The sequence below is a fragment of the Aquila chrysaetos genome (genome assembly GCF_900496995.4).
Source record: "Aquila chrysaetos chrysaetos chromosome W unlocalized genomic scaffold, bAquChr1.4 W_unloc_2, whole genome shotgun sequence".
Classification (NCBI taxonomy): domain Eukaryota; kingdom Metazoa; phylum Chordata; class Aves; order Accipitriformes; family Accipitridae; genus Aquila; species Aquila chrysaetos.
This window is the reverse complement of record NW_024470322.1, coordinates 5,599,111-5,618,368: the sequence shown is the minus strand read 5'-3', so window position 1 is coordinate 5,618,368 and position 19,258 is coordinate 5,599,111. Positions and strand designations below refer to the sequence as shown.

Here is a 19,258-nt window from a genome sequence, read left to right as displayed (position 1 = left end):
CAGGATGAAATAATGTAGAAAACCCTTACTTAAAAAAAATAAACAAAACATAAAAGAAAAAAGAAAGCCTTTTACTGTTTGTACCCCCCATTCTTAGGTTTCCTTTATTGTGCACAAAATAGTTTTCCTCTTTATGTATCCCTATGGTTCAATTATATGGTTCTTATTTTGGTACAATTCCCCACAATAGTCCAGAATGTGTTTTTTTGTTAATAGATTTTTTTTTTTCCTTCTTCACATCCAGTGCAGAGTTGTAATAGGAGACAGATTTCCACCCACAAAGGCTCCAGATGTTAAAACATTTCCAAACATCGACTTAATACAGTGATGGCAACACCTCCCTCCCACCCCTCCCAGTAGGGTTGGGATTGTACTGTATTCCCTACTGGTTTACCCTTCCCCCCAGTAAAGGGTAACATTTTCCCTGGGTGCAGAGGCTCCCTCATAGTCTCCCAGACTGAAGGACCTGTAAAAGAAAAGATAGAGGTATAGTTAAATCTTACCTTGAACCTTAACTGACAGATCAGTGCATAAAGAAAGAGCTTTTTTTCCTTTTTTAAGTGGTAGGTGTGTGGAATAATTGTTGGAGGTGACTTATTGATATGTGTCCCCCCCTCTTAAGGGAAGGTAAACCTCCAGGGTGGAATGCGGTGGATATACAAGAAATCTGTTCCATAATAATTCCCTAAGCAACATAACCTGCAGCCTTAGATGTTAGCAACACCAGGGGAGCTTGATATGCTGACTCTGAGAAACAACACGGAGGGTGGAGTGGAGTGGAGACACCACGGCCAGGCTCTGTGACATCACTGCAGGGATGGGGAACTGGAACTACTGGAACAAGAATGGAAGGTCCCTGCATTGAATCCACTGAAGCAAGGAGGTGAAACAATGGGGGTTCTGTCAACACTACTGCCCTACTTCTGATTTATATCATAAGTGCCCAATTCTGGAGTAGTGACACGCTAAATCATGTCCTCTGGGTGAACTTTGCTCATTATAATCTCATTATAATACCAAAACACACTTCCATCCCAAAAGCTACCTGCCTCCAAGCTGCGACCACCCCTCACTGAGCATGCGCTCTGATTTTTCTCTAGCATATACCTTTAAAAGTAAAGTGAGGAGATTTTACACCAGTCATAATAAAGGTATGTAAGACTAGAGTCACTCAAGCTCCACCTAAAAATAATAAAATAGTATAAAATGGCTTAAGGGAGGAGGAATGCTGGGGAAGACACCATCATAGACAAGTTGGGAGGACATCACTGACTTCTGGGATCAGTCGATGGGCTGAACCTCTCTTCCCCCCAATAGGGATGCCTATTGGGTAAGATTTGAACCCTCGGTTATACCGAGTGCTTCCCTGGGAAACTTAGAAATCTCTATAGAGTTTTTCCATAATTTAGTGTGCTTGTAGTCAACTGTATTATTATTTGCACATGCTTTGCAGACAGTGTATTTATCACCAGCAATCCAAAAGAACCTGTACTCCTGTTGCTTTAATAAACTGTACCATTCATTAAAATCTAGCCGTGATAGTTCATTGAACGCGACCAAACTCCTTAAGTCTGGCCGTGATAGTTTGTTGAACGCAACTAAATTGAAAGTACAGTGCGCTATTAGTGCATCCATAATCATGATAGTTCAATATATTGAATGCGACCGAACTTATAGTGCTGAACTGGGCATCACTCAGAATCTAAGCCTAGCTGCCCCCAGCCCTTCTGATATCTGAGGACAAGCTGGAATGCAAGGGGGTTTATTTTCTGCCAAACTTCTTTTCCCTTTAACGCAACAAGGTGCCAACCTTTAACTTAAAAATGAATTTATGCCTAGATTTTCCCTTTCAAGTCTGTTTGAGAAAAGAGCTCATTTATACCAGATAAATTATTCATGAAACAACAACGTATACTTTAAAGCTACACTGACAGTTCCACTATTGTTGCTAAGCTTAGATTTAAGATAAAAACAGTACTGTATATTCTAACAAGCTTTTGCCTTTTTAGTATAAGATCATGAGGTAGTTATGACATTGAGAAAGAACATTAAACATACCTTCTACTGACCTAACAATTTCACTTTTAGGTGGATTAAACAAGATAGACACAGTGTCTCCTCAGTACAAACTGAGGATAATTGACAATTTTATCACTTTGGATTCCTCTTCATTAGGATGAAAAACCCACTTATTTCAGAATTAAAATGCCCTCATTTATAAATAAGTGAATGTTTGAAACTGGTTTATTTTTAATCCATTGTTCAGATCAAAAATGTAATTCAAACAATTTCTTATGTCACTGACTGACAAATCTTAGGCTGACTTTTAAACAGTTGTCCATTCAACAATAAAACAGAATTGCATGATTCACTCCCATAATTTCAGTACAAAAATTCTAGAGCAAGTATCAAATTTATATAAAGATTGAATGAATAAGCTTAATTTGCCCTCTTTTTTGGATAGTATAATAATCTCTTCGCAGTATCACACTACTTTACACGTGGGAACTTTGCTTTATACAGTGTGCACAAACAGCATACAAAGCAAGGTTGTATAAGAATACAAGTATTCTAGAATGCACAGTCACTGTTCTTTGCTGAAGTTGAATCCTTCTCCGGACAGAACTGTAACAATTCTGAATTGGTACATAAAGTAGAACATGGCAATAATAAACACATCAGCTTCCCCAAAACATCAAGCTCTACAGTCAGCAGAGTTACAGATTAGCATAACATCCTTTATTCAGCGTAAAGATCATCTAGTATGTGGTTAGGAATGTATTTGATTTCTCATGGCTAAAGTGTCTTAACAAACTTGCTTTCCTATCCTAGGGAAATATTCCTGCTTAGACCACATCTGCCATCTACTAATTCATAAGACATAAGGGAGCCTATGACTAGTATGATGGCTTGAGGATTATAATCATCATTTTGCTTATTAAACCTGAACAGGCACTTTGTTACACCTACACTTCCAACCTTATCTTGATACGCTACTGTGCATATTGTACGCTCTCTTTCTCTCTCTCTGTAAAAATGAAAGAACAGTCTCAGACAACTGCTTTTGCTACAGCTACCACCATTTAGGTACACTATCTTTTTTTTTTTTATTCTTATATGAAGGAAAGATATCTGTTCCAGCGTATCTGAAAAATTTTAGTCTAGTGAATTAATTATGTTTCATATAATGTAAACAGGGAGGAAGTCTGTTATACAGCTCTGTTTAGCAAGGAAGATTCATGTGCTTACCTCTAATTATGGGACTGCAGCTACAGCACATAAGGTTAAACTCCATAGTAAGCTGCAAGGCGCTCTTTTAAGGGAAGAGGAAACTGGTCAGAGAAACGCCTCCAATTCTCATCCCCAACTTGATTTTTAAATCCATGAAGAATCTACAAATGAGAGGGGGGAAGTCAAGATAATCATTAAACAGCAGATACATGATCATTATTTAGTAGCAACATATGCAGTAAGCCACAAACTCCTAGATTGTGCATCTGTCCATTTGAATTCCTCAGTTTAATATTTAAATGTTACTAAGAAACGAAGGAAGTCTAGTAATGTCTGTCTTAAAAGAAAAAAAAAAATCAGTTGTGTGACATATAGAATATAGCTACCCACACCAATTAGTATAAAATATATAAATATATATTCTATATAAATATACATATATGTGTGTATGTATTTTTAATGATTATGGTGACTTACAACCTAGAGTTAGGCCAGTTCAGAATGCTAAACATTTTGTCAATTGACACAGTTTATATGTTAAGATTACTGTATTCACGTTTATTTTTTTAAATGTGTAATATGTTCTGGGAGGAAAGCTGAGCCAGAACCACCACCAGCATTTGACAGAATGAATGCCTGTCAATTTCTAGCAAATGCGTTTTTTCCATGGAACCTATAGACAACTATTACTAAAAAGGAAGCTATTAAATAAAATCTTTTGTGTTTGAAAGAACAGGGATCCACAGCAGTCAAAAGCCAGCATAAGAGGGGAAAAAAACCCAAACAAACAAAAAACCTACATGTTTCAGGTCTGGACCCTCCAATGTAACAAATTAACTGAAAACTACAAAAATTGAATGATACTGCCAAAAAGGTCTTAGTATTTTAGCTTGAAAACAGCAGGTTAAAAGGCAAACATACAAAAGAACAAAAGCAGATGAAATGGCTTCTTCTAATAGAAAATAACACAGAGAGTCTCTGAAGTTTTTGTTTGTTTTTCTGTTTTAAACTCAAGGATACTGAATTGTGGAACAGTCTGTCATGAAAACATCCTCACAAAAAAGGCAATGTCAAAGTTAAAGCTCATGGTACTGAGTTCACCCTCAACACAACTTTCTTAAGGAGAGCTGTTCTTAAACAGCACGTAGCAATAATAACATTACAGTGTCACCAGTTAATTTACTGCTTTTTCTCCCTGAAAGAGACCTTCCACAGGCAGATTCACCTCTCTTTCCTAACCCAAAGAGTCTGATTACCCAGCTGCCAAGAAACTACTGAAAAAAATCTAAGAATGTTCAGGTACAACAAAAAGAACACTTTTTGAAAATCATCTTTCAGTACAGTTTTAGCAAGTGAGCTTCAGCTACAGTCTTCAGATATCTTGCTTTTATAAAATGTGATACAATTCTTAGGGTACGTATCAGATCTCAACACTGGCAGCTCATCTACCTGTGCTCTTGGAAGGGGTATTTTCTCTCTCAGCTCTAGTGCTTCAAAAACAACAAACCAACCAACCAACCAACCCACCCACCCCAAAAACCAAACACTGGACAATCCACTAGCAAGAGAAAGACCTCATGGGACTACAAAAAGTTTTTTTCCATTGTTCCTAAAAGGCATAATTATTGCTGAAAAAACATGTAGCTGGACTACAGTAATCATGTATTCAGCTAGCATAAAAACTCACTCCAGTGAGGAAGTAATCTAAAAAATTTGCATGCCATCACTTGAAGAAAGCTTTGTCTCCTTTCTTGCATGGCAAAAAGCACAAATGAATACACTTTAAAAAGCAAGGATGTCCTTATGCCAAGTAACCAAGAAACATTGTGTCTAGTTTGAATGCATTAGATCCCACATGGATATCCTGGAAAGAATCTGAAAAAGAGGAGCGTAGCTTATTGAAGCAAGTATTGAATGCTGAAGGACCAGGACAGAAACATGTACTGAAACTGCTTTGGACAATCATCACAGACAGCATCCTGGACTATTCTTTTAAGCTTGTATTTCCTGTTTCCTTCTGCTGATGCTAGAATACTCACAGCCATGCATTTCCTGACCCTGATGTTCCTTTAAAGCCTCTTAGATAACTGGTCTCCCCTAACTAGGACAGCGAGATTTTTGTCTTTGTTCCTTCAAGACAGAATTCAAAAGTTCTAGCTTCTGTTCTGATATGCACACTTGGCATTACTCGAAGAGAAAGCGTCAATACTGACCCATGATCCAAGTACGTACTTAGAAATATGCTTCGTTTTAGCTTTAAGAGGACCATTAACTTTTGACATACATCCTTCCTAAAAACAGAGATTTCATTTTACAACGTACGAGGGGAGCCGCACTACTGAACAGTACCAGCATCTGTTCATGAAACTGAAATAAGTTTATTTTGTTCTGGTTTTTAACTTATGACACTAGTGCCAAAACACAATATATTACTTTCTGGGTGGTTTCTTTTTTTTTTTTTTTTTTCCTTGTTTATTTTCCAAAAGGCAAACAGTCCTTTTGCTTAAATTCTGTTGACACTTTGTCTAGGGATGCATTCTTGACTGTCACTGTACATTAGTTTCTTGAAGACTTGCTTATCCAAGAGGGATTCTGAGGAGGATTAGAGCAATCCCAAAAACTTATTTTCAGCTGAAGCAAGATAAACAGATCAGGATACCACTGGAAGATTTTTCATTTGCAATTTTCTAGATATTTCTCAAAAAAAAAAAAAAAAAAAAAAAGAGGCATTTGGGGGGGGAGGGGAAGTCTTGAACCACACAGATCTCATTTTCTAGAAAAGAAAAGAACCCCCCCCCCCAAAAAAAGTGTCTTATACGTGGTATAAAACCCCCTGTTCTTCCAAATGCAGTCAAAACATAGTAGGTTGGACATTATGAAAAGCTTTTTGAGGATGATTATCCTTTCAAATAAGATCTCAAGTGAGCTTTTCAACAATGTTAAAAAGAATTTTGGAATAACTTGAAAGCATGTAAGAAAATATAGGTAAGAAACCTTCAGATTTTATGACTTCGCAAGAAAGCCTTCATGACCACAAATACAATAAGTGCTAATAGTGGAAATAGAAAGCAAGAAAGAAACAGAGGATCCAAAACAACCACAGTTCAGACATACTGTCATACTAGAAACGTTACCTTACAGAACATGTCTCGGAGATCATCTTTTGGGCTAATCCACGATGCAACAGCATCACAAAAAAAAAATAAAGTCCTATAAGATTAAACAATCACATAGGTTAGAAACCTCAATTTATAGGTCTGAAAACAATGCTTGATGTTCATTCTTTGAACTATGCAGCGTATTTGATCCTAATTCACAACTGCTTTTGGTTTTATGTCCTTATTTTCCAGTTAATTCAGACAATAATGGTAAGTTATTGTATGCTTAAGTGTATGAAAACAGAAATAGCTGAGTGTAGGAATAGCTTTGTTTAATCAGGTTTTTGATTAAATAAAACCACAGTTAAAAAACCAAAACCAAGCTGTCCTGGTTTTGGCTGGGATAAAGTTAATTGTCTTCCTAGTAGCTGGTATAGTGCTATGTCTTGGATTCAGTACGAGAAGAATGTTGATCACACACTGATGTTTTCAGTTGTTGCTAAGTAGTGTTTAGTCTAAAGTCAAGGATTTCTCAGCTTCTCATGCCCAGCCAGCAAGAAGGCTGGAGGGGCACAAGAATTTGGGAGGGGACACAGCCAGGGCAGCTGACCCAAAGTGGCCAAAGGGGTATTCCATACCATGTGATGTCATGCCCAGTATATAAACTGGGGGGAGTTGGACTGGGGGGGATCGCTGCTCAGGAATTAACTGGGTGTCGGTTGGCGGGTGGTGAGCAGTTGAATTGTGCATCACTTGGTTTTTTGTAAATTCCAATCCTTTTATTATTATTATTGTCATTTTATTACTGCTATTATTACCATTATTAGTTTTTTCCTTTCTGTTCTATTAAACTGTTCTTATCTCAACCCACAAGTTTATAACTTTTTCCTTCCGATTTTCTCCCCCATCCCACTGGGTGGGGGGGGTGAGTGAGCGGCTGTGTGGTGCTTAGTTACCGGCTGGGGTTAAACCATGACACAACCAAACAAACACCTCCTCCCCTCCCACACCACACTTGTCTAATTATTTCAGTACACATACCGAGTTTGAGAACCAATCATCTTAATAACAATGGACAAACTCAAGACCACACTCGCAACTCATTCTCATGTATTTCCAGTTGGGAAAAAAGCTGCTGTATTTCTTTAAGCAGAGCCAGAAGTTGTTTCTGCGATAGACAGAATGTTTATCATACAGGTTCAAAAATAAAGCCACCCCAAAATCCCAATGTTTAGTTCATCTGCTGTTATGCGTTACCTCCTACTACACCATTAAAACATCAGTCTTCATGATTAAGTTGATAATGCACATGTTTTTGGATAGGAACTGAGGATAACAACTACATAGGAGGAGAGCTGGGATAATGAAGAGTCCTTAATTACTCCCTCCCTTTTTAAGCTGTGTTGAAGAACAAATGGACAGCAGAAGAGGGAAATGCTAAGTACAAAATAAGGGATAAGTGAAATGAACTGAAAAATTCAAAACAAGATAGAGGCTCAATTCTTGTGTTTCAGGGAGAAGGATTCCAGGCAGAGGAGAGGGGAAATTCACCTTCATTTTCCTCTTAGAAAATATTACATTGGTACAGTTTTACTTTGGAGCTGAAGAGACTAAAGAACAAGTCATATTCTATTCTTGAGATGTACCATTTATTTTAGAGGTGCATCTTCCTTGTTATATTAACTATTTAGGCAATATATCCAAAGCTGAAACAGAATCTTCCCTACCCAAGTTTTAAGAATGAAGGCGTGGTTATTGTTTTTGTTCTGTTTCTTTTTTTAAAAGCCTAGATTGCATCTGAAAAACAGGTTTTAGTATGTCAACTTCTGCCTTGTATTTTCATACATATCCTCAACATAAAAAAGACTGACAGAAGTATCAAACTACAGTTAATAAAAAGTTCATTATTTACATATTCTTTGTAAGTAAAAGTCAAAAAATGAATTTAACAATATTGTCCTTTCCTTTCCATAAGTGATAATTACTGAAGCAGAAATCCTGAAGTATCATGTGTCGTGGTTTAACCCCAGCCAGCAACTAAGCACCACGCAGCCGCTCACTCACTCCCCCCCACCCAGTAGGATGGGGGAGAAAATCGGGAAAAGAAGTAAAACTCATGGGTTGAGATAAGAACGGTTTAATAGAACAGAAAAGAATAAACTAATAATGATAAGGATAACACTAATAAAATGACAACAGCAATAATAAAAGGATTGGAATGTACAAATGATGCACAGTGCAATTGCTCACCACCCGCCGACCGACACCCAGTTAGTCCCCGAGCAGCGATCCCCCCACCCCCACTCCCCCCAGTTTATATACTAGATGTGAGGTCACATGGTATGGAATACCCCTTTGGCCACTTTGGGTCAGGTGCCCTGGCTGTGTCCCCTCCCAAATTCTTGTGCCCCTCCAGCCTTCTTGCTGGCTGGGCATGAGAAGCTGAAAAATCCTTGACTTTAGACTAAACACTACTTAGCAACAAGTGAAAACATCAGTGTGTTATCAACATTCTTCTCATACCTAACTCAAAAACATAGCACTGTACCAGCTACTAGGAAGACAATTAACTCTATCCCAGCTGAAACCAGGACATCATGATATGTATAATTTGAAATATAAACATTTTGGCCTCCTTGACGTCAAAAAAGCAGCTACAGTGTGTACTACAGGGAATCAACATCAAGCTAAACTTTTTCATACTCCATATACAGCTTTCACTAAATTTCACATGAGTAAAGAAAAAAAATTTATTATCTATTTATGTATCTTACTTGGACTACTCCACTGGGGTTGACTGAGATCATGGTACATATCCCACGGAATGCTGAATCCTTTTCCTCATTGTCTCTTATGTTTCGCAGAGAGGTGCACCTAGTAAGTTGGAGAGCAAAACTTAGCTAATTCTATTACTTTTTCATTCAATCAAGTCAGAACTAGATGACAGTATTTGATGGAATAAGTCACACTGACAACGTTATCTGAAACATTATTTTGAACACTCAGAAAGATACTTGTTGCACACAGTCTTTACTAATATATTCCCATTAGGTATCATCTCCAGAATCTTGCTTTCCTGTTGCACTATATACAGTTAGAAAGTGTGACCTGTATTCCATTAAATAAAAAAGAAACATGTATATGAAATATTTATAGAAACTATCATTATTAGAAGCAGAACATATAATACTATCACAGTATGAATTATGTCAGATACCACTTACAGAACAGTTATTTAACTTTTACAGCAGCAAGCAAGCTATTTTATACATAACAAGTCTAGAAACATATTCCTTACAGAAATTCAAGCCTCAGACTGAATTTTAAGTAATGTACTGTTTAAATTTTACAGTATTTGCATGCATTGTATTATCATTCTGGTGGATTTTAAAATGTTCTTTCGTAGTAACTTTAACACGCAAGCATGTGACAATCTTATCCCATGCATAAATTAGTCGTTAGCCACAACATAAAGAATACATGACGGTGCTACTAAAACCTCACAAACCTGATAGGACAAGATTAGTCACATGGTTGGCAATGATTAAGGATTGAGATTTTGTAACCAACTGAAAATATATCTAAAAGTGAGATAGAAGAAAGAAAGAGAGTGAAGAAAAATGAATTAAAAAAAAAGATTGAATAATACACACCAGGGTCTTATAAACTGCTGTAGCATGGGGGCCACCTCTTGAGGACAAACGTAACCAAGACGACCAATTGTTATTGCTAAGGTAATGCAATCACGGTTATACACCACCAAACGCCAACCAAGACATGAGCAAATGAGGGGGGAGGAGAAAAAATAAAGAAAAAACAACAAATAACTCAGAAACAGAAGCCAACAGAATCTGTGTATGATAGTAAACATAAGATTTCACCAGTGCTGTTTATTACCACCCCCTAAATAAGAGGCAGCAACATATATGGTATACTCTCCAGGGTAAAAGAAAAATTAAAGAAAATGAGAGAACACCAAAAAACACAATTTAAAATCCAAAGGCTTTCTGATTTAAGCAGTCATTCTGCCCTCTTCAGAATCATCTCTTACAGTAAATTTACCTATCATACACTTCAAAGTTTTTAATAAAAAGTACTATTATGGATACTCTTGACAGAAAGGAATTAACCATTTTCAGTTTTAGTATCAAGTAGTCCTAAACATTTTATTTTTTCAATATTTTGAATTCAAGATTTTAATAGGCCTACTATCTATCAGTAAAAATACATTTATAAATACTTTTACATTGAATATATTGTGGTCTATCTAGTAAACGCTAAATAGATTAAACACTTCTCAAAGGGCACCAAATATTTGTTTTCTTCATAATCTTGTAGAGAATTTAAAGTGGTTGCTAACTCACAGCAACTGACTGCAGAAAATTAATTCTTTAATCCCAATATTTCTCCTGTTCAGAAAAGGCTTCCTCATAAAAGTTGTATAAGAATCTGACTTCTGATACAAAAGCATAAGGACACATGAAAAGCAAAACTGCTTCTTTGGATGATTAGGTAGTGTGGTCCTTTGTTCTGAGGGACAGACTGAAGAAAATATCATCATGCAAACGTGTTTTAATGGTGTTTGCTCAACTCACGAAAGATTAATCTTTAGAAAAAGGAGAAGGTGGGGAATAATGTATCAGGATTACTTGAAGCAAAATACATGAATAATACTAAAATCCAGCAGATTTATATGAAGCAGAGAAAGGAAACCTATGTTCAAGGGACATACTATGCAACACTAATTAACAGGCATTTGTGAACAGTTTCATGAAACATGCAATAAAGCAGATGATGCTTTCTTCAATAAAAGTTTAGTGTAGGATATACTAGCAGTTTGAAACATACTCATTCCATAAAAGCTGTGGCTCACTGGTAATGTACTATTTTGTCCAGACATTACTCAATTTCAGTACACAGTGTCTCAAATTTTTGGCAGATCTAACTTATAAAACTGCATTTGAAGTGCTACTTTCAAATGAAAATACACTTTTAAGGTTTATCTGTAAGTTCTCACAGCTACAGTCTGTACAAGGAACAGTAATTTCTGTCAAAGCTTAACTTTTTGGCATGTACTCATTATTTTCTATGCAACTACTTTTACTTAAGGTGGTCTCATATGTTTCCATAGGAGAAGTGTTTTCATAGCTCATTACATAACAACCTAAAGCAGAAAACAGTAATACTCTTGCACATACCAATGGCATGCAGCACAATATCCCACAACAAACTTAAAAGTACACCACACTCAACATTTATTTGCAGTTATGCATACACATTTAAAGTGACTATTAAGATACTAAGAAAAAAAAGTCAGTGTTTGGATGCTTCAAAAAATTCTCTAGCAATGATGGAAGCAAACTTAAGTACTGGATGCTTCTCAGTTACGGTATTACACATCCATCAGTGCAGACAAAGGGGGTTGGGGCAGGGGGAAAGAAAATTTATATTGCTATACTATTCCATGGTGTATTTCATGACAAGTAGTTATTTGGTCCAAAATTATCTTTTCAAAAAGCAGTACCTATAATATGCCAGACAACTAGGCAATTTTTCCTTCAAGTTCACCTTCCATACTAAATGAGGGGGTGGGGTGTAGAGAATACTGGAGGGAAAATATGCATTGAAAGAAATCTCTCTCCAATTTATCTCATACTTAGCTCAAAAAAAAAAAAGTAACTGTAGCACTGAATTTGCATAATTTTCAATTATGTCAAATATAATGACTAAACTATCATTTTTCTTACAAGACAGTTTTCAAACAGAAAAAAGTCAAAAGATTCTCAATTAGTAAAATAGTAAACCAGAAACCTGTTAAATTATTAATAAAGTTTTGCTGAAGTATGGAAGGTGCTCTTCATACCATAACATGCCCTCTATAAATGCAAAAGAAACAAGTCTCAGAAATTCCAATTCAATAAGGCATTTGGGGACTGCTCCCAATTTGGAAAGCAAAGCTGCTGGCCAGAACATAAAAATGTGTATGCCACTGTTAGACTTCTTTTCAGAAATTTGTTATTAAGTGACCAGATAATAGAAGTTATACATAATTTCAGTTATGTTGTGGTAAAATTGCCATCACAGATCTAGATTTTTGTGCATATTACTACAAATTAATCTTAAAAAAAAGAAGTGCATTTTTTGTAAATTCAAAGAGTTCATTATTTGTTTTATATATGTCAATTACATTTGTTTCTAACACTAGACATCTATATACAGTACACGTGTAAGGACATGCATTTATTAAAATCAGTGTAAAGCCACTAAGTCTTTAAGTGTTATTGCATACATTTGTCATATTGTATACATAAATAAAATTGGAAGAATACTTAAATAGATGATAAATAAATATAAAATGTTATAAAGGTGAGAAAGCAATAACTTTAATAATCTAGATATATGATAGATGTTTTGCTGCAAGACTGAGACTTGTAAGAGCTTCTGCAAAACAGAGTTGGTTTTGCTTATAAAAGCCAAATACATAGCAATAAAATAAGTCCTATGCAATTTTTTAAATCATTAAAAAAAAATAAATCTCTAATTCCCTTCACCATGAATGGCTCAGTTTTTGGGTACCTGTGTTCTCTAACAATGTCTTTGGTGTGTTGGGTCTGTTAATTATTTCTACAAGCTGGTGCAACACCATTGGAATATAAGGCTGCATCTCTATACCTGAAACAGCCAAAAAGAAACATTCAGAAGAAAATGACCATTAATATACATAATCTATTTAGATTTGGTATATTGAATTTACTGTCAAGGACAAGAATATCAAATTTAATTTAAATTTTAACATGAAAATATCACTAAAAATAATAATAATAAAAAAAAACCAAACCAGGCAAACCATTCTAAATGTGCAAAGATTCAAAGAAAAAAAAATTTAAAAATCTTACCCATCTGGATGGAGATTTCTCCAATTGCCCAGGTGGCATTGTTACACACAGAAATGAATTCAGGGTTTAGGTTGGTTCCCAAAATAGGCATGAAATCAGCTAGAAAGAACAACAATTTAAAATCTCATGACAGAATACAATCATCTTGTCCCATTACTGTAAGATCACGGGGGGGGGGGGGGGGGGGAAGTTTTTAAAAAAATCGTGCAAGCATATTTAAATTCTTGTAAAGCACTACACCTGAATTAACAAGAGTTGTATTTCTGCTATATATCAGATTAACCTGGATTTTACAACCTAAGCAGATCAACGCAAATCTTTTCAAACTATGATTTAAAAATATTTCTAATAGGCTTTACTTTAGAAACCTTTTTTCTCCCCTTCCCAGGGGTGGGGGAAGAAAAAACACACCTGGATAGCTATGTATTCAGCTGTGCTAAAAAAACAAAACAAAACCAAAACCCCACAAAACCCCTACAAACCACCCCAAAGAAACCCAAACCAAAACCACCCCCCCAACAACAAAAACAAAACAAAAAACCACCAAACACAACACCACCCCCCCAAAAAAACCCGTCAACAACAATGAAGCCTAGAAGACAAATCACAGCCTTGATTAAATTTTAATAAAACATTAGTCACAAAGATAGATTATAACAACTGCCAAATAAATTTTAAATTCCAAGCCTATCCAAGCATTCATTTGTCAAGTTAAGTGTATCTCAAGAGTATCTGAGGGAAGGGACAGTGAATATCGTGGAAGTGTATAACTGATGCTACTTCCCTACTGAAATTAAAACCAAACCAAACCCAAAACCTACCCTCTAGCCAAGTTTTCTAATTTCAATATATATAAATTATATGTAAAAATAGATTCTAGTGGAACAAAACCACTACAAATTCAAGAATTTATCAAAGCAAGCAACTGTTCTAACTGAAGTCTAAGTACATCTGTTTTGCTGTATTCCAGCACAATAGGAAGCATGTTACATTATAAAAATCAAGCAGCAAAATGAACTTTTGCACTGTCTACAAAAAGAACAACATGTCTTAAACACACAGTTCAAAGGAGAAAAGACTACAGACCCTTACTGATAAAGGAAAATGAAAACTTACAACACCATGACAAGGCAAGCCACAGAAAAGGGAACAACAGCTAAACCAGCCTCTTATCAGTTTGTGAAACATGTTAATTATTTAATATGTAAAAGAAACATACCGATGCAAGGCTTAACATGCTGAAAACACGCCTTTGTCAGATCACCTAACAATGCAAAAGAACTCTGCCGTACCTCGGGCATTTTATCCTAAAGAGAGGAAGAAAAAAACCTGACAATTCTAGAAGTGTTTCCAATTCTCTTAAGAAAGAAAATCCTTGGATTAAACAGGTTACTCATCTCACCTGCATGCATTGGTACATTAGTGTCAGGATATTGCTGCGAGCCACTAGCTGTTCAATGTTGCCTCCAAGTCCTTCAGCTAAACCACTGAGTAAATCAAGAGCCACAATCATGAAATCTTTATCTGGAGCCTCATATTGGTCTGGCTGAGCATTGTGCAACTGCAACAAATAAGTATGCATTTTCAAAATGAGCATTAGATTTTCTCAGAGGTATGCATAAAAGTAAAAACAAAACAAACAAACAAACAATTAGTTTCAGAACTGCAGCTTCATTTAAATATTCAATGGTTAATACTACAAATCTCCCTGCAAACCCATAACTTTATATAGTTAATACACTGGTTTAAGGAGATATTCTGAAAAGATTGGAATAGCAATAGAAAAATACCATAGCTTGTGCAAGAGTCTTCTGCACCAGATTTACACAACGCTGGTACACAGGTTCACAGTATGGAAGAAAACCAGATTGCAAGGCAGTAGCAACTGACGACAGGCACTGGAATAAAAAAAAAAAAAAAAAAAAAAAGAGCAAGAGACACACACTAACTTTCCTCACCTCCCTGAAGTACCTTTTACTTGGGAGAGGTAAATTAAAAGCATTTTAAGTATATCCACAAATAGCTGATTAAGTAAAAACAGCCTAGAAAGGCAGCACCAATTAGCTGAGCCAAGGCAACTGTCAGCTAATTGTTACTCTCTCCTACGTATGTCAGTTGAGAAAATTTCTCAGAAGCAGCATCTTCTTAGAGGTGACCAAGAAAGTTCATATGAAGACAGTTACTATAATTCAGCTAGCACTTACACTAAACTTCAGTATCCTGACCATGTACAAGCCCTAACATTACCCACGAGTTACGAAACTAATTTCTCTAGAAGCATTTTCCTGCTTCACACTTGGAAAGTACAGAGAATAGACTACATGGTCTGGTTTATACCTTCAGCCTGTCTGATAATAGTTTTAATGGAGGGATGAAGGGAGAGCAAGGAGAGAGAGAAAACAAGAACAATAGGGGGATGGAACAACTTAAAAAAAAAAAAAATCCCAAAGAAAACACTCAGGAATGGCAGGAAAAAAACCCCCAAACCTAAAAGATTTCTGCTAAACCTAATGACATTTCCTCAGTCGCAAGATTTTCTCACTAGTCATATTTTCTCCATAATGGGAAATACCTAACACTGTCAGCTTTTGTAGTCACACTTCCTAGTAGTAGCATCTTTAGTAAAAGGGGTAATTCCTAAAAGAAGTTGATAAAACATATTCAAATTTTAACATTTACCTCTAATAAAGGGAAGAGATCTTTATCTTCATCCTTCAACATGTTCCACTTCTGGATTAATGGAGGCATTAGCATCTGAATATATTCCTGTTTAGGATTAAAATGCATCAGCTACTGAAACACTTCATTGCATACTAGTTTATTTCAATGCTAGAAAATTGATATATTAAGAATTGATATATTCTACTTTTTCAGCAAAATAAAATTGATATACTGTAATTCAATCATTGTTGCAATACGTAGAAGTAGTTTAATATTAGAATTTACAATTTATGTCTTAAGATTTTTTGCTGAGGCACATAAGTACCTTTGTAGAACGAATCTTTTCCTCCAGGTTTGGCTTCAGTCTAGCAACTTTTAATAGCTGCCTGGGTTGTTACAAATCTACAGGATTGTCTCAGGACCTACAGAAAATGTTTTTACCAGCAATGAAATCTGGCTGTGTATCTGCCACCTGCTTTTCTCAACCATCTCCCATTGCCCTGATGCTACAACCCTATTCCCCCAAGTTCCTGAAACCTCTTCCTCAAGCAACTACCCATCCATGAAGAAAGTAATTTTCTATCCCTCTAGAAGGGTGCACTTACCAATTCTGTATAAAGATGTTGCATCTTCCCTGCCACTGCTGTCACAGTCACAAGGACATTAAAAGCAAGGCATCCCTGTAGTACTGTTGCTCCCAGAAAGTATCCAAAGAGACAACAGATGCTGCCAGCTAATGCTATGTCCAAAGATACAATATTCTAAGTGACTGAAGAAAGTCCCACTATCACCAGGAGCTCCCATTTAGCTTCCTCCTGGTGTTGTCAAATGTCAAGCTGGCCAGGGCCAGAGAGAGATTGGAAAAGATGTCCTTTGATGGTGTGGAGTCTTGGACAGCAAGTAAAATGCCATGGCAACAATCCAAATTGTTTTATTCTAGTGTGTCTATGCCATGTGAAGCACTATAGAGAAATAAAGCAAATTCCAATAGCCATCATAAGATGCATGTGACATATATGCATATCCTATTAATGAACATATGTATACTACAAAAACCCCCACTATATTTGCCTGTGTGTTATCTGTGCTTTGTCCAAAGGATTCTGTGTTTTTATATATAAAATGCACCTCTTCCCACTCTCTGATAAAGCAATTTCTAATGATTATGTGCTCCAATACATTGGAAAGACACACAGAGCAGCTTAGCTATACTGAAAGTGGTTAAAAAAAAATATATAAAAAAAGAAGTCATTAGAAATTAGTGTACACATTCCACCAATTTCTTTAAAGTCCCATTTCATATCTATATTGATATATATAATCTCCTCTGAGCTGAAAAATTCTGAGAATGAGGAAAAATGTCACGAGAATGAGAAGCACATTTCACAAGCCACCACACACACAACTGTTTATTCAAAATGGAGAATATTTGTGTAGTGGGAAAATTACATGCAGTCTATGTATTTTACATGTAAATATTTATTATTATTGAAGCCTACACAGAGAGGTCAGCATTTCTGTTTTATAACATGTAAAGCACACTACAAAAACCACCAAACCAGTTTTTCAATATATGACAAGTGCTTCTACAGAACATAAGGTATACTCACTGGTTTATTTAGATGATGTCCTACAGAATCTGCTAGAGTTCCTATAGCATCATAAAGAATGAGCAGGTTTTTATGCTGGTATTTACTAAATGCGAAGACCAAAGTGTCAAGTATATACGCAAGATAAGGAACAAGCTCTGTACAAGCCTCCTCTTCTAGAGTAGCAAAGGCACTGAATGACAAAAAACCCACCCCAAACAGGTCAGTCAGTATTTTGGAAAAAACAAAACAAGACCACCCCAAAACACCCTATACTACCCATTTCTGTTTAAACATAGAACTGTATTTAGTCCTCAAATTCATCCAAGGTATATTTTCAAAATGGTATTACTGAGACAAACTCAATCTATTCCGAGCACAAAGATTCAGCTCTTACATTGTGATGAGCAAAATTTAAAAATATTCCTGTAAAACCTGTTATGTATACATGTTACAGATCTAATTCTGCTTTATGAAGAAACTTTCTTGGCAGTCTGCTGCGTACACTCCTGCCCCACAATAACTGACATGTAAAAGCTTTATTTGCTGAGTTTCCTGCACAAGAGGTGTACCCATTCCATTAATGGTGTGTCCGTTAAAAAAAAAAAACAAACAAACAAAAAAAAAAAAAACAAAACACATCAGCAGACAAGGAGGAGAAGAGAATCTTACCTCCAAGGATCTCCTTTCAAGAGAAAGGGAATACCCCTTGAAATAACTGTAACCCAAGTGTTTTGGTAATCCTGAGCTAAATAAAAACAACATCACTAATGCAATGATAGGATAGTTTTCCTTTGTCATCAGTATTGACCTTGTTCATAGGCATATAAAAGCCAGATTTCAGGTCAATGAAACTTCAAATATTGAAAATAAGCAGGTGTCACATACAGATCATTTCTTTTACTGCAATAGATTTTAGTTTGGTGATTCATATATTCTGAAAACAAACTGGACAAGATAGACAAGAGAAATAAAATGAAAACAGATAATTTGTATTACAACTTGGAGTAATTTGTGACTACTTCAGAAGCTGAACCTACTCCAATTTAAAAGGAAAAAAAAATAAAATACATTAAGAGCTAGAAATGGAGACATGCATTCATCGATAAAGGCATTAAAATAGTTTCTCATGAAAAAGCAGTGTCATGGATGGTGCTTTTTTTTTAAGCTTTGGCTCACCTGCAGGCAGCTTCTTGTACTCTCTTGTTGCTATCCAGAATACGCTTTAGCAATTCAGTCATTAATGGCTTCAAGTATGTGTCTGGGGGTTGACTAACTACCCAGTGTGCATAGCGACTAAGAGTCCAGCATGTAATGGAGCGCACAAGAGCCTTTTTATTAGAGAGGCACTGAATAAGGTGAGGTATCAGCTCAGGAAGATATGGAATCATACCCTGCATGCAGCCTAGAAGGAAAAATATAGCTATTACAGTATGAGAATTAGAAAACATAATAGAACTTTTTGTTATTTCCTAGAAGGGACATATTTTCATCCTCTATCATGTAGCAATACATTTTACCAATATACAAAGCAAGTCTACCTAATTTATGTTAATTCCCAAAAAGAAACCTCACCATAAACAATAATTAAAATTCCCAATCAAATTTACATTCATTTCTACTGTAGTGCTTCCCCAATCCCCAGAAATTCTGCTTTATTAAATGGAGTATAGCAAGAACATCCAAATAAAATTAGTTTATAAAGCTTGGAAGTCTTATGCCAGTCTACTCAGAGTGACCAAGACAACAAGTAGAGAAAGATTAGGCCTTGATAATAAATCAA

The 19,258-nt window shown here is 35.9% G+C and overlaps 1 protein-coding gene across 1 annotated transcript in view; it reads right to left on the bottom strand.

Annotated features, from left to right (window-relative positions):
• Positions 1-229: 229 nt before the first annotated feature.
• LOC121232944 (transportin-1-like) overlaps positions 230-19,258 on the bottom strand; it is a 101,525-nt gene continuing 82,496 nt past the window's right edge. Inside the window, 14 exon segments of the mRNA XM_041121460.1 lie at positions 230-466; positions 3,250-3,392; positions 6,366-6,431; positions 6,433-6,441; positions 9,104-9,203; positions 9,983-10,058; positions 12,906-13,001; positions 13,226-13,324; positions 14,445-14,532; positions 14,628-14,786; positions 15,016-15,123; positions 15,905-15,991; positions 17,497-17,668; positions 18,655-18,880. Of these exon segments, the coding sequence (XP_040977394.1) occupies positions 3,285-3,392; positions 6,366-6,431; positions 6,433-6,441; positions 9,104-9,203; positions 9,983-10,058; positions 12,906-13,001; positions 13,226-13,324; positions 14,445-14,532; positions 14,628-14,786; positions 15,016-15,123; positions 15,905-15,991; positions 17,497-17,668; positions 18,655-18,880 (1,394 nt within the window). The 3' untranslated portion in view covers positions 230-466; positions 3,250-3,284.